Source organism: Nicotiana tomentosiformis, chromosome 12 (genome assembly GCF_000390325.3).
Source record: "Nicotiana tomentosiformis chromosome 12, ASM39032v3, whole genome shotgun sequence".
Lineage (NCBI taxonomy): Eukaryota > Viridiplantae > Streptophyta > Magnoliopsida > Solanales > Solanaceae > Nicotiana > Nicotiana tomentosiformis.
Genome location: NC_090823.1, coordinates 49,843,072 through 49,859,792, shown reverse-complemented (window position 1 = coordinate 49,859,792; position 16,721 = coordinate 49,843,072). Strand labels below are relative to the sequence as shown.

The window sequence follows — 16,721 nt, the reverse complement described above, 5'->3', positions numbered from 1 at the left end:
GTTTGTCTTATATCTTAGTTGTTTGGAAGCAATATATAAACGTTTTAGTTTTTTCTATGAATTCTAATAGTTGTTATGATAAATAAATAGGAATGGAAGTATGGATTCTTCTCTAATGGCTCGGGTATGGACTGTGATTTCTTAGTCCTTTGTTAATATGTATATTCTCACAAATTATTTGAGCTAATTGATTGAGCAGTTGTTGGAGTCGTTATATACGTGTAAATTATAATAAAATAGACTTAAAGAAGGTAAATATGTAAAAGAATATAATTACACTATTTGGGATTACTATTTACACAAAATAAAGTGAATTACAAAAATTAAAGGTAAAATATATTTGATTCATTTTTCTTTTAGGAAATGTGTATGGCATAATAGAAATATGAAAATTACATTACCACTTTGTTTAATTGAGAAAACATTGATTCTTTAAAAATAAATTACTAAATAAAATTGAAACTCATGAAGTTAAAGAGTTTTATGGAATATTCTTCATTATGAATAGTGATTTGAACAATCCACTATGTCATAAACGTATAATTTAAATTGTTAAAAGCAAAGTAACACTAATTGTATGGTTAAAATTGAAGTAGCATCAGAATTATTGAGCAAATTCTGATCCAACTGTTCATATGTTGGTACCTCCCAAAAGTGAGAATATATTGCCGATAAATTATCATGTATGTATATTTGTGTTTGTCTTTTTAACATTAAAACACTAAAGGTAATAAATTATGTAACTTAGGTTGTGTCAGGACCCGGAATTTTCACCCTTGGGACCGTGATTACGCCTAATATTTCACTTGCTAGGCAAGCCAACATTAGTTATATTTATTATTCAAATCAAATGATAACAATAACAACCGAATAGTCTGAAATGAAGTGATAAACTACTGAACGACGTAATCCAAATACAATCCCAGAAACTGGAGTCACAAATACATGAGCGTCTAGAGTACTACAGATAATAGTATGAATAAATACAACTGTTTGAATCAAAATAAACAGCAATGATGACATAGAAGAGGACTTTAGGATTGCGGACGCCGTACAGCTATACCTCAAGTCTCCACAGGTAGCTGGATCCGGGCAATCTCACTAAGCGTTGCTGGGACAAACTCCGAAATCTGCACAAGAAGTGCAGAGTATAGTATGAGTACAACCGACCCCATATACTCTGTAAGTGTTGAGTCTAACCTCGACGAAGTAGTGACGAGCCTAAGGCGGGCCACTTACAACAACATGTATGCAATAATAATAATAACAGGGAAATAGGAAATGGAAGTAAAGTAGTTAACTCATGAAAACAAACTCGAAATTCAACTACCAGAGAGCCCAGAATAACAAGTCTCATATAATAATACCGAGGCAAATACAACAATCACAAACAAGTACCACATATATAATCCATTGCAGCGTGCAACCCGGTCCCACCATATCATCATCTGTTAATATCATAATTCGTCCTTATTCCACCATTTCAATTTCTTACCTTTCAATTTCTGTTGCGGTGTGCAACCCGCTCCCTAAACAATTTCAATCAACATAAATAATTCAACAACCAAATTTACAAGAATTTCTACATCAAGAGAGTAAATGTACAAGGTAATAAAGAACCACATAATAATCAAAGAATCTCTAACAACTTAAAGTCTCAACTTTACCAATGTATCGGTATCTAATAACTAAACAACACACACAAATGAAACCACATTATAGAATGCAATAAATATACAAAAATAATAGGATAATTAAAGCATGTGACAATTAAGGTATGCAAGTAAAGCAAGTAGGGGCAAGTAGCAAATAAGAATGGAGTCATGGGAGGAATGGACAAATTAAGACAAGGAATAATTAAATGACAAGTAACAATTATGGAATAGAAGTCAAATAAAGCATGTAACAATTAAGACATGAAGCAAGATATATCATGAAATAAACGAAAACATATAAACAAATATCATGACATCGTATATACACTCGACACCTCGCATATATACCATTTTCTTACATAATCCACATAACACATAGTTCAAGAATTCCTAATTCCCTCAAGTCAAGATTAGACCCATTACTTACCTCACTCCGCGAATCAAAGAAATCAACTAACCATGGCCTTGCCTTTCGAACAGGCCTCCAAACCAACCAAATCTAGCAAATATAGTTCAAATAATTCAAAATAGGCTTTAGAAAATACCACGAGTGAAAAAGATTCAATTTTTAATAATTTTGGAAAAAGTCAATAAAAGACAACCATGGGCCCGCTTGGTCAAAACCCTAGATTCAGATCAAAATCCGATTACTCATTCACCTCGTGCCTGGTTATGTTATTAGTTTCGAAATACGACCTCAATTTGAGGTCTAAATCTCAATTTATCAAAATTCCCAATTTTTACCTAAAACCCAAATTTCTACCATGAAAAAATAGAGATTAAAGATTAAAATCAATGGGTGTTTATAAAAATGTAAGGAAACAGTTTAAAATCTACTAACCTATGAAGTTGGGATGAGAAATCTCTTCAAAATCGCCTCTAGGCCGAGCTTAAACTTGAAAATGCTGAAAAATAAGAAGAAATCCCGATTTTGAAATGGTTTAAATCACTGACGTCGGGTCTTCTTCGTGTTCGCGAAGGACCTAACGCGATTGCGAAGCACATCGGCACAAATGGCCTTTGCGTTCACAAGATACGCTCTGTGTTCGCAATGGCCTCACCTACCTAGCCTTCGTGTTCACGAGCCTAGGCTCGCGTTCACGTAGAGTATCAACCCAGCCTTCCCCAGACCCATTAACCCATCGCGTTCACGTGGGTGAGGTCGCATTCGCGAAAGGTAACCCCCCCCCCCCAATGCTTCGCGTTCGCGATCGTATTCTCACATTCGCGTAGAAGGAATCCGCCATGTCCTAGTTTCCCCTTCGCGATTACGAGAGAGGCTTCGCGATCGCGAAGCACATTGCACCAGACATCAGCAGATAGCTGAACCAGCAATTTTCCTAAGTCAATCCAAATGGTCCATAGCCTATCCAAAACTTACCCGAGCCCCTCGGGTTCTAAACTAAAGATGCACACAAGTGTAATAACATCATACGAACTCGCTCGCGTGATCAAAATTCCAAAATAACACCTAGAACTATGAATCATACATCAAAATATATGAAATTTTTAAAGAAACTCAAGAACTTCAAATTCACAACCGAGCGTCCGAATCCTATCTAATCAACTCCGTTTTGCACCAAATTTTGCAAACAAGTTTTAAATAGTAAAATGAACTTATACCAAGTTCCAGAACCAAAATCCAAATCCAGTAGCAATAAAGTCAACCTACGGTCAAACTTAGAAAATCTTTAAACCTTCAAGTTACTAGTTTTCAACAAATTACGTCAAATTAAGTTAGGGACTTTCGAATTCAATTTTGGGCATACGCCCAGTCAAAAATCATGATACGGACCCACCGAGATTGCCAAAATACTAATCTGGTGTTATTTACACGAAATGTTAACCGTAGTCAACTCAAGTCATTTTTAAAGCAAAAAATTATTTTTTCTTCAAATTTTTGCATAAAATCTTTAAGGAAAAGGACATGGACTGCATACGCAAATCGAGAAACTCTAAACGGAACTAATCGAGGTCTTAGAACAAGGAATAAGTGCTAGAACTCAAAACAACCTATCGGGTCATCAGATTCTCCACCTCTAAAAGAAACATTCGTCCTCGAACGGATATAAAAAAGTACCTGCACTGGTGAAAATGTGGGGGTATCTACTCCGTATATCGGGCTCGGACTCCCACGTAGTTGCCTCGATCGGCTGACCTCTCCACTGCACTCTAACAGAAGGATAACTCTTAGAGCTCAACTTTCGGACCTGTTGTGCTAGAATAGCCACCGACTCCTCCTCATAAGTCAAATCCTTGTCCAATTGGACTGAGCTGAAATCTAATACATGGGACGGATCACCGTGATACTTCTGGAGCATGGAAACATGGAACACCAGATGAACTGCTGATAAGCTAGGTGGTAATGCAAGCTCGTTGGCCACCTCACCAACTCTCTCAAGGATCTCAAAGGACCCGATATACCTATGGCTCAACTTGCCCTTCTTCCCGAACCTCATCACACCCTTCATGGGGTGAAACCCGGAGCAAAACCCTCTCTCCAACCATGAATGCAACATCACGAACTCTCCAATCGGCATAACTCTTCTACCTAGACTGTGCTGTACGAAGCCGATCCTGAGTTATCTTGACCTTTTCCAAGGCATCCCGAACCAAATCAGTACCCAACAATCGAGCCTTTCCCAGCTCAAACCAACCGATTGGAGAACGACACCGCCTCCCATATAAGGCTTCATAAGGAGCCATGTGAATACTCGATTAGTAGCTGTTTTTCTATGCAAACTCCGCAAGCGGCAAGAAGTGATACCAAAAACCCCTAAAATCCATAACACAGGTGCGAAACATATCCTCTAATATCTGAATGGTGTGCTCGGAATGCCCGTCTGCCTGGGGGTAAAATGTTGTACTCAACTCAACTCGTGTGCCTAACTCACGCTGTACGATACTCCAAAAAAGTGATGTGAACTGCATGCCCTGATTAGAAATAATGGACACCGGCACACCGTGAAGAGGAACAATCTCGCGGATATAGATCTCAGCCAGCCGCTCTGAAGAATAAGTAGCTGCCACCGTAATGAAATGCGCCGACTTGGTCAACCTATCCACAATGACACATACTGCGTCAAAATTCTTTAATGTCCGTGGGATCCCAACAATGAAATCCATGGTAATATGCTCCCACTTCCACTCGGGAATCTCAAGTCTCTAAAGCAAACCGCCAGGCCTCTTATGCTCGTACTTCACCTACTGGCAACTTAAAAACTGAGCCATATACTCAACTATATCTTTCTTCATTCTTCTCCACCAATAATGCTGCCTCAAAACCTAATACATCTTGGCGACACCCGGCTGAATGGAATACCACAAACTATGGGCCTTCTAAAAAATCAACTCACGAAGCCCATCCATATTGGGCACACAAATCCGACCCTGCATCAGCAACACCCCATCATCTCCAATAGAAAACTTCTTGGCATCACTGTGCTACACTATGTCCTTAAGGACAAGCAAATGGGAGTCGTCATACTGACGCTCTCTGATGTGCTCATACAAAGAAGACCGAGAAACCGTTCAAGCAATAACCCGACTAGGCTCCGAACATCTAACCTCACGAACTGGTTGGCCAAGGCCTGAACATCTGATGCTAGCGGTCTCTCACCAACATGAATATATGCAAGGCTACCCATACTCACAACCTTTCTACTAAAGGCATCGGCTACCACATTGGCCTTCCCGGGATGATACAAAATGATAATATCATAGTCTTTTAATAGCTCTAACCACCTCCGCTGCCTCAAATTGATATCCTTTTTGCTTAAACAAATACTGTAGACTCTGGTGATCTATGAATACTTTGCACGACACACCGTAGAGGTAATGCCTCTAATTCTTCAATGCATGAACAATCGCTGCCAACTCAAAGTCATGAATAGGGTAATTCTTCTCATGAACCTTCAACTGCCGAGACGCGTATGCAATCACTCTGCCATCCTTCATTAATACTGCACCAAGCCCAATATGTGATGCATCATAATACGTGGTGTAAGACCCCGAACCCGTAGGCAACACCAATACCAGAGTTGTAGTCAAGAAGGCAGTCTTAAGCTTCTGAAAGCTCGACTCACACTCATCGGACCACCTGAATGGGGCATTCTTCTAGGTCAATCTAGTCAATGGGGTTGTAATATATGTAAACACCTCTACGAATCGGCAATAATAACCCGCAAACCTAGGAAGCTCCGAATCTCTATAGCTAAAGTAGGTCTAGGCCAGTTCTGAACTGCCTCAATCTTCTTTGGATCCACTTTAATGGCCTCGATAGATATAACATTCCCCAAAAAGGCAACCGAGTCCAACCAGAACTCACACTTAGAAAATTTGGCATATAACTGACTATCTCTCAGAGTCTGAAGTACAATCCGAAGATGCTGCTCATGCTCCTCACGAGTGCGGGAGTGGATCAAAATATCATCAATGAAGACGATCACAAAAGAATCCAAATAGAGCTTAAATACCCGATTAATCAAATCCATATATATTGTTGGGGCATTTGTCAAGCCAAATGACATCACTAGAAACTCAGAATGTCCATACCGAGTCCGGAAAGTTGTCTTAGGGATATCTGATGCCCTAATCTTCAACTGATGGTAGTGAGATCTCAAATTAATCTTCGAAAACACTTTGGTACCCTGAAGCTGATCAAATAATTCATCAATCCTCGGCAAAGGATACTTGTTCTTGATAGTGACTTTGTTCAACTACTGATAATCTATACACATCCTCATCAAACTATCTCTTCTTCACAAAAAACATTGGCGCACCCTAGGGCGAGACACTAGAACTAATGAATCCTTTATCAAGAAAATCCTGCAATTACTCCTTCAATTCAAGTGGGGCCATATGGTATGATGGAATAGAAATGGGCTGAGTGCTCGGAACCAAGTAAATACAAAAGTCAATATCTCTGTCGGGTGGCATCCCCCACAAATCTGCAGGAAATACCTCTGGAAACTCACGCACAATTCATACTGAATCCATGAAAAGAACCTCCATGCTAGGATCATGGATATAGGCCAAATATGTTAGACATTCCTTCTCGACCATACGCTGAGCCTCCACATAAGAAATAACCCTGCCGGTAGAATGGCCAGGAGTCCCCCTCCCTCAAATTGAGGCAACCCTGGCATGGCTAAGGTCACCGTCTTTGCATGACATCCCAATATGGCGTGGTAAGGTGATAGCCAATCCATGCCCAAAATAACATCAAAGTCTATCATATCAAGAAGTAGGAGATCTACACTAGTCTCAAGGCTCCCGATAGAAACCACACACGAAACATGATATACAACAATAGAATCTCCCACAAGCGTGGACATATATACAGGAGCATTCAAAGAATCACGAGGCATGATCAGATATGAAGCAAAATAGGATGACACGTAGGAATAAGTAGAGCCCAGATAAAATAGAACTGAAGCATCTCTATGGCAAACTGGAACAATACTTGTGATGATGGCGTCAGATGACTCTTCCTCAAGTCTAGCTGAAAATGCATAAAAACGGGGCTGGGCCCTACCATTCTGACCTCCGCCTCTCAGACGGCCCCTAGCTAGCTGGCCTCCACCTCTAATGGCCTGACCTTCACTTCTAACGGCCTGAACTTCTCCTCTAGCAACCTGACCCTCGCCTCTAGCTGGCTGAGCGGGCGGTGGAGGCACTGAATTCTAATGTGGCATACCGCCTTATGACCTAGGGCAAAATCTAGCAACATGCCTCGAATCTACACAAGTATAACAAACCCTCAGCTGTTGTGACTGCTGACCCTGGAACCGGCCTTGTCGACTTGGATAACCACCCTGATAACTCTGGATCGGAGGTGCACTAATAGGAGCTAAAGGTGCACTGAATGCTGACTGCTTAGAACAATACCCATAAGAACCACGACCGCCCGAAGCACCGTGGGCTACATGAAGAACTAAATGAATCGGCCTAGGAGGATAGCCTTTACCAAAAACAACTCTGCCTCTAGATGAGGCACCACTGAAGCCACCAAAATAACGGGGCCTCTTCTCAGATGTCGCCCCTCTATCCTGACCACGAACTATCTCGATCCGTCTAACAATCTCTACAGCCCTCTGGAAAGAATTATCATCCCCCGTCTCCTTGGCCATCTGAAGCCTGATGTTGAAGGTAAGACCATCAATAAACCTCCTCACCTTCTCTCCATCAGTGGGAATCAAAATAGTTGCATGACGGGCTAGGTCCACAAATCTGGTCTCGTATTGGGTGACAATCATGCCACCCTGCTGAAGGCGCTCGAATTGCCTACGATACTCCTCCCTCAGAGTGAAAGGAATAAATTTCTACATAATTAGCTGCGATAACTGATCTTAGGTAAGTGGAGGTGAACCAGCTGGTCTGCTCCGCTCAAAATCCTGCCACCACCTCTTGGCAGAACCGGCAATCTGGAACACTACAAAGTTGACCCCATTGGTCTTAACAATACCCATGTTGCGCAACACCTCGCGGTAATGGTCCAAGTAATATTGTGGGTCCTCAGAAGGTGCATCACTATAATGAACAAGAAAGAGCTTGGTGAACTTATCCAACCTCATAATTCCCTCAGAAGACATCGCGGGCCTCTCCCCGGGCTGTGTAGGAACAACAGACTGAACTACCCCAATTACTGGAGCAACCAGAGTCTTGTATAGGGGAGCCATCTGCTCCGGAGTGTCAGTGGATGGAATCTACGCTTTCCCCCCAGCTTGAGAGATGGCTGATGCCATAGGAAATAACCCGGTCTGAGCCACACTCTCCATGAGTCCAACTAAGTGGACTAGAGCATTCTAAAGCTTGAGAGTGGATATAAATCCTTCAGGGACCTGAGCGGGTCCGACAGGTGCAGTCTGAGTTGGGATCTCCTCCTCATGATCAATCTGAGGCCCACAATGGGTGCTGCTACACGAGCTCTAGGCTGAGCTCTGCCTCTGGCTCGACCTCGGCCTCTACTCCTGGTAGTGGCTGCAGTAGGGGGCTCTGGCTCCTTCCCGGCTGTACGTGCGAGTTCTCACCATCTGCGAGAGAACAAGAGTTGAATGGTTCAAACTTCAATAATGGAAATAAACCACACGATAGATAAAGGAAAAGGTGAAATTTTCCTAAAGCCTTAAAGCCTTCGAAAGATAAGTACAAACGTCTCTGTACCGATCCTCCAGACTCTACCAAGATTTTCTCATGACTCATTAGACCTAGGTAATCTAGTGCTCTGATACCAACTTGTCACGACTCCGAATTCCCACCCTCGGGACCGTGATGGCGCCTAATATTTCACTTGCTAGGCAAGCCAACATTAGCGATATATATTAACCAGTTTTAACAATTCAAATTAAATGATAACAATAAAAATCGAATAGTCTCAAAATGAGGTGTAAACTACTGAACGACGTAATCCAAATACAATCCTAGAAATTGGAGTCACGACTACATGAGCGTCTAGAGTACTACAGATAATAGACTGAATAAACATAACTATTTGAATCAAAATAAACAGCAATGATGACATAGAATGGGACTTCAGGGCTGCGGACGCTGTGCAACTATACCTCAAGTCTCCACAAGTAGTTGGATCCGGGCAATCTCACTAAGCGCTGCTGGGACCAACTCCAGAATCTGCACAAGAAATGTAGAGTATAGTATGAGTACAACTGACCCATGTACTCTATAAGTGCCGAGCCTAACGTCGACGAAGTAGTGACGAGGCTAAGGCGGGCCACTTACAATAACCTTTACATAATAATAATTATAACAGGAAAACATGAAATGGAAGTAAAGTAGTTAACTCATGAAAACAAACTCGAAATTCAACTACCAGAGAGCCCAGAATAACAAGTCTCATAGTCTCATATCACAATACTGAGGAAAATCAAACAATCACAAATAAGTATGACATATACAATCCGTTGCGGCGCGCAACCCGATCCCACCATATCAAGATATGTCAATATCATAATCCATCCTTATTCCACCATTTCAATTCCTTACCTTTCAATTTCCATTGTGGTGTGCAACCCACTCCCCAAATAATTCCAATCAACACAAACAATTCAACAACCAAATTTACAAGAATTTCTACATCAAGAGAGTAAATGTACAAGGTAATAAAGAACCAAATAATAATCAAAGAATCTATAACAACTCAAAATCTCAACTTTACCACTCTATCGGTATCTAACAACTAAACAACTGATACAAATGAAACCATATTATAGAATGCAACAAATATACAAAAATAATAGGACAATTAAAGCATGTGACAATTAAGTATGCAAGTAGGGGCAAGTAGCAAAAAAGCATGGAGTCATGGGAGGAACATACAAATTAAGACAAGGAACAATTAAATGACAAGTAACAATTATGGCATAGAAGTCAAATAAAGCATGTAACAATTAATGCATGAAGCAAGATATATCATGAAATAAATTAAAACATGGAAAAGAAATATCATGACGTCGTATATACACTCACCACCTCGCATATACATCGTTTTCTCGCATAATTCACATAACACATAGTCCAAGAATTCCTAATTCGCTCAAGTCAAGGTTAGACCCAACACTTATCTCACTCAGCGAATCAAAGCAATCAACTAACCATGGCCTTGCCTTTCGAACAAGCCTCCAAACCAACCAAATCTAGCAAATACAGTTCAAATAATTCAAATTAGGCTTTAGAAACTAACACGAGTGAAAAAGATTCAATCTTTAATGTTTTTGGATAAAGTCAACAAAAGTCAACCCCGGGCTCGCTTGGTCAAAACTCTAGATTCGTACCAAAACCCGATTACCCATTCACCCCCGAGCCTAGTTATGTGATTAGTTTCGAAATCTGGCCTTAAATTGACGTCTAAATCTGAATTTCTCAAAATCCCCAATTTTTACATAAATCCCTAATTTCTACCATGAAAAAATATAGATTAAAGATTAAAATCAATGGGTGTTTATAGAAATGTAAGAAAACAATTTAAAATCTACTAACCTATGAAGTTGGGATGAAAAATTTCTTCAAAATCGCCTCTAGGCCGAGCTCAAACTTGAAACTAGTGAAAAATAAGAAGAAATCCCGATTTTGAAATGTTTTATATCATGGCGTCAAGTCTTTTTCGCGTTCGCAAAGGACCTGACGCAATCGCGAAGCACAACAGCCCAAATGGCCTTTGCGTTCACGAGATACACTCCGCATTCGCGATGGCCTCACCTACCCGGCCTTTGCGTTCACGATCTTAGGCTCGCGTTTGCATAGAGTATCAGCCTAGCCTTCCCCCAGACCTATTAACCCATCACGTTCGCGTGGGTGAGGTCGTGTTCACGAAGGGTAATCCCCCCTACTGCTTCGTGTTCGCAACTGCATTCTCACGTTCACGTAGAAGGAATCCGCCCCTGTCCTAGTTTCCCCTTTGCGATTGCGAGAGAGGCTTCATGATCGCGAAGCACATTGCACCAGACATCAACAGATAGCTGAACCAGCAATTTTCCTAAGTCGATCCAAATGGTCCGTAGCCTATCCGAAACTCACCCGAGCCTCTCGGGCTCCAAACCAAATATGCACACAAGTGTAATAACATCATACAAACTTGCTTGCACGATCAAAACACCAAAATAACATTTAAAATTATGAATCAGACATCAAAATGCATGAAATTTTCTAACAAACTTAAGAACTTCCAAATTCACAATCGAGCGTCTGATTCCTATCAAGTCAACTTCGTTTTGCACCAAATTTAGCAGACAAGTTTTAAATAGTAAAATAAACCTATACCATATTTCGAAATCAAAATACGAATCCGGTAGCAATAAAGTTAACCTGCGGTCAAACCTAGGAAATTTTTAAACCTTCAAGTTAATAGTTTTAACAAATCACGTCAATTTAAGTTAGGCACTTCCGAATTCAATTCCGGGAATAAGCCAAGTCCAAAATTACGATATGGATCCACCGGGATCGTCAAAATACCAATTCGGTGTCGTTTATACAAAGTGCTAACCGTAGTCAACTCAAGTTACTTTTAAAGCTAAAAATCATGTTTTCTTCAAATTTTCACATAAAATCTTTCCAGAAAAGGATACGGACTGCGCACACAGATCAAAAAATACTAAACGGAGCTAATCGAGGTCTCGGAACATGAAAATAAAGGCTAGAACTCAAAACAACCTATCAGGTCGTCACAGGTTGGTAGAAGTTAATATTGTTGTGAGAGATACTTCAGTTGAGATAATAATATAATATATTTTTTATAATGATAGTTAAGATGTTATTAAATGTATTTTTTAAATTTTTACTCCATATAGTACTATTTATTTTTAAATCGTATTACATTGTTATTCATTTTTATTACAGACTATATGTGAGGTTATAATATTTGAGTTTTTACCAATAGTTATTTACATATATATATTTTTTATTAATTAAGTGGGATCACAATATTATCCACACGCTGTGTGGGTGCTAATATTAGTAACCAAGGAAAAATGAAAATTTAAGCTTTTTGTCTCTTAAATATTGCCAATTCGTGTTAGTGATTTTTACTTTAGCACATTTTTACTTTCAATTAACTGAATATATGCACTTATGAAGTGTAGAACTCTGTTGTGATCCACACCCTCTACATGAAGCTCATCCTTTCAAAAAGAGACCTTATTAACCTCCACCATTTTCCCAATAGTTGCTGTCAGTGGACCACTAGTGGTGTTGCCCGTCATGCTTAATCCACTCAATACTTTTACTAAAACGTCCCTATGACTGTCAGAACTCATCAGCAGATCCATGATTGATATGTGTGCATGGGTCTTCTTCAGCTGTTCCTTGATAGAGTACTCCTTAACCGGCATCTTTCACCAGAATTCTGCCGCTTCTACATCCGTTTTGTTTCTCCTCTGGTTTTGCTATCTATTTGGATTTTTCCAATTCAATTCCTTAGAAGTGTAGCATCTTCCCGACCGAGTCATCCCATGAGCTACCATAGGTTCTGTCATTTTTCCCTTTCCCTTCGACTGATAGGCCCATGGATCTGCCTTGTAATTATGATTCCAATCCTCTTTGACGGCTGTGAGGGGCCATGGCTGGTAGGTTTGGAGCATTACTAGTGGCTTCAATTACACCGTGATTAATGGGGCCTCCCAAGGGGTTGTCCTTGCTTCTTCAGTGTTCCCAATGGTAATGATGGTTCCTTTTAAATCATAGTCTTCCTTAAGGGTGATCATGTTTATCCCTTGATTTCTGTGGTTTGGTAGTGAGTTATGGTTTACATTTCGATCATGGTTGACTCCGCTCTTAATCAACATTTCGATCTCGTGCCTCAGACCATAACAATCTTTAGTTTCATGCCCCGGGACATCTGAATGATATGCGCAGTGCTTACTTGCATGAAAGTACTTAGTAGGTTTGTCTGAGATTCTTCCTTCAACCAGATATAGCAAACTAACTCTTCTCTGTCTTTCAAATAGTTGGGCCAATGGCTCGGCAATTGGGGTAAAATTTCTATGGTTCCGTGTTTCGAGGTTAGGATGCGGTCAGGGAGCATAAGCATGCCTGTTTTGATGAGTGGTGGTTTGAACATGGGCATATGGTCGTGGTGGGTTTGGATATGTATTGGCTCGAGGTGGATCATAATGTGGCCGGGTATTTTAGACTGGGGTATAAATGGGCTGGGTTGGGTGTGAGCATTTGCGGGGTATTGGTTGGCTCGACGAGGGGGGCTTGGTTGATAGTAAGGGACAATTTCCGTCACCTCTTCCTTCTTTTTCTTTGCGCTGCCAATGGAACCGAACTGTATGGTTTTTCTAGTAGCTTGTAATGCGGCCATGGATTGTATTTTCCTGCACTTGATACCCTCTTCTGAGACATTTCCCATCTTGACCAATTCGGGGAACTTCTAGCCCATCATTCCTATCATTTTCTCAAAGTAGATTCCTTACTGGGCACGAATAAAGTATTTTGTTAGTTCATTGTCATCATGCAGGGGTTGTGCTCTAGCTGCTTCTGACCTCCAATGATGGGCATACTCTTGAAATAACTCAAAGAGTTTCTTTTGGATGTTCACTAAAGAAAATATGTCCGGTTTAATCTCAGTATTGAACCTGAAATGATTCATGAAATCCTCGGCCATATCCTGACATTCTCTCTAATTGCTGGGATCTTGTCTGGTATAGTAGGTGAGTGCTTCTCTGGTCAAAATTCTTATGAATAATTTTATTCTTAACTTCTCGTTCCTTTCCACTCCTACTAGCTTATTACAATAGGCCCTCAAGTGGGCGTGGGGATTTCCAATCCCGTCAAAGAAATCAAATTTCAGAGGTTTGTATCTTGCCGACATATCGACATCTGGATGTATGCACAAGTCCATGTAATCTAAGCTCTCACCCCCTCAAGCAACCTGTAGGTTTTTCATTTGCTTTCTTACAACCCATAGTTGTTCTGACAACGATTCATCTTCTTTAGATCTTGCTTCTTTTTCCATCTCAACATACTGATCAATCTCGTAAGGCACCCTGACTATGACGGGCGTAGTAAAAGCTAGTTCTCCTACAGTATATATGGGTGGAACATACCGCTCATGAGTGGTGATGTGTGCTGCAGTTATATACTACGTATGGGTATTTGCAAAGGTAACATTATCACAAGGAAGGGGAAGGGTTTAGACCAAGTTAATTATAGTTGGGGGATTTTACAGTTCTTACATGTAGTTGGGAACATAAGGCGTATGTATGGGAGGGTTTGGTGGATTCGTAGGAGTAATTGGTGATATAGGCTGAAACATGGCAGGAGTTGTGGTATAGGTAGCGGTAGTTGGAGTGCTGGCAGGTTGCCTGGTTGATGAAGGAAAATGGTCAAGGATTGAGTCTAATGATCGAGATCGAGGTAGTTGTGGGAGCGTTGTCATGGCCAGATGTGCCAGTTCCCGGATCTATTGTACTCCCTCTCTCAATGATTCCATTTCTTTCTCCATCCAGGCGACATACTCATCGTTCCATGTTTCGTCTCTTTCTCTTGAACCCCTTGGGATGTTAGTTACTGCCAGAGCATTTTCGGTCGGGTTATCTATGGTGGTCATCTTTCCTTTAGACCTCAAGTTATACGATGATTCAGCCAGTTTAATTATTAACACAAACCAACCTCTGTTCGGGGGAGGGGGTAAATAATAAGATAAGAAAGCAAGAAAGAAAAACAAAATAGAAGTTAGCTCAAGTAATGTATAGATATAATCACATAGAGCAGTTAATTCACATATTGAACAAACGCATTCCTAAAGTATTAGGGGACCTCTCTTTTTCGGAGGCAGGCCTACGTCGTAAGCATTAACAAAATATCTAAATTATTTGACACGTTCAGATCCAGATCGAAATTGATTTTTATTGATAGAAAATTTTGGTGGTTACAACATGGTGATATGGGCTACAAAGCTTTCTCTGAATGATACAAGGGATAAAGAGTAATTTTCAAATGTCGCAACATGGCCCCTCCGGGATTTTATAAAGACTTCATGGGCTTATAAGATTGCCCTTATGGAATTCAAAAGGTAAAAGATGGAAACAAACCAATAACTCAGTAATCCTCTGATGAATCCCCCTTCCCCCCAAGATCTCTTCCTCTAGGTCTTCCTCAGGATCCTCCTTAAACTCTTCCTTGACGTCTTCATGATGATACTTTGAATCCTCCTCCGGGTCCTCTTCCGGCTCGTCTTCGAACTCGATCTACACGTATTCCACAACTTTATTGTCATCATCAGTTGGTGGTAGCATATGGTCGACCGATCTTGGGACCACCTGTTAGTGCATAGTGGAGGTGACAAGGTAGTGGGGTAAAATTTTGTGATACACTTGCAAGGCTGCCTCGTATCTTCCAATCATGCTAAACCGTCTCGGCTAGGCCTGGCCAACTGGTCTTCCTCGAAAATCCACACAAAGTACTCTAGCGTGCACCACGTATTCTATCCCATACTCATTGTGACCAAATCACTCCATTCATCTTGGAGTTGTCTCACTTTTGGAATTAGGATCTGTTCATTGTATTCATCCTCGAATAAAGCCATTCGAGACCACATGGGTACATCTTATACTAGACATAACTGTCTCAAAACTCTCAGCGGTGCATATAGCTGAATTCCTTCCAATCCCATCAGCTCAATGAAATATTTCTCTGACAACCTCACGATTGCTCTGCCATTTTGTCAAGAAAGCTTCCAGTTGACGAAGTCTCCACTTAGGTGAGTTAAAAGATCACGTCACTCTTCCTGCCCATGGGGTTCTCCCCAGTGCATCGTTCGCTCTTCATGGCTGCGAATCATATTGCTGGTGTCGACGAAGTTATGGTCGGCTCTCTTTTAAGGAAGTGTTATGTGCCCATACTTGCAGAAACAGGTTGGAATCCTTAAAGAAGTCGTAGCCTCTTGAACATGCTGATAAATCCCTGAACATTTCTGCCAGCAACATTGGGACTAGAGTGACTCTCAAGTTCCCCCAAAATGTAGCCAAGACCAGCGGTAGCACATCAATGTTGATCTGTCCTTTTCGCTGTGGAAAAACCAAAAGTCCCAATAATGCCAAAGAGAAGGTCAAGGGCGAAGGCTCTCCCACGTCTCCGTGTCGTACTGAAACTTCTTATGATGTAAATCATAGCTCTCCAAATGCCCAAATATGTCGAACAGTTGGTCTAAACTTATCCACCCGTCTTTGACATTCCAAAGATTTTGATTGCTCTTCAATTCCAATGCATAGAGAAACCCGTGACCCCGCATGATGACCAGCAATATGGGCTTTCGTCCAGCGAATTGTAATTTTGTAAAGCGGGTAATCTCCTCGAGCGTAGGTGTTAGCTCATAGTCGACAAACTTAAAGACTACTTTGGTTAGATCCCAGAATTCTATCAACAACCTGGTGAGCACTCTATCAGCTCGGATGTTCATCAACGCAGTCAGCTCTCCAAGGTGTGTCCTAATTTCGTCTTCATGCACGCGCCGGATGTTCCTCCACCATTGCTTCATCTTGTGGGGAGCTCACATAACCATGCTAATATCAGGATGTTATGGTTGATTTCCATCTAAAATGAGAGAAAAAG

At 41.0% G+C, this 16,721-nt stretch overlaps 1 protein-coding gene across 1 annotated transcript; it reads right to left on the bottom strand.

Annotated features, from left to right (window-relative positions):
* Positions 1 to 6,697: 6,697 nt before the first annotated feature.
* Positions 6,698 to 7,912, bottom strand: LOC138902608 (uncharacterized). The gene is made up of 2 exons (XM_070190492.1): positions 7,415 to 7,912; positions 6,698 to 7,312 (listed from the first exon to the last, which is right to left on the bottom strand). Exons 1-2 carry the CDS (start codon positions 7,910 to 7,912, stop codon positions 6,698 to 6,700), a joined length of 1,113 nt encoding a protein of 370 aa, XP_070046593.1.
* Positions 7,913 to 16,721: the final 8,809 nt, after the last annotated feature.

Bases quoted from the DNA above. Each gene is read 5' to 3' on its own strand.
- LOC138902608 (XM_070190492.1), bottom strand. From the start codon at position 7,912: ATGATTGTCACCCAATACGAGACCAGATTTGTGGACCTAGCCCGTCAT. The intron at 7,313-7,414 runs GTTTGTTATACT...CCGCCCGCTCAG, and splicing joins AGCAGTCACAACAGCTGAGG to CCAGCTAGAGGCGAGGGTCA.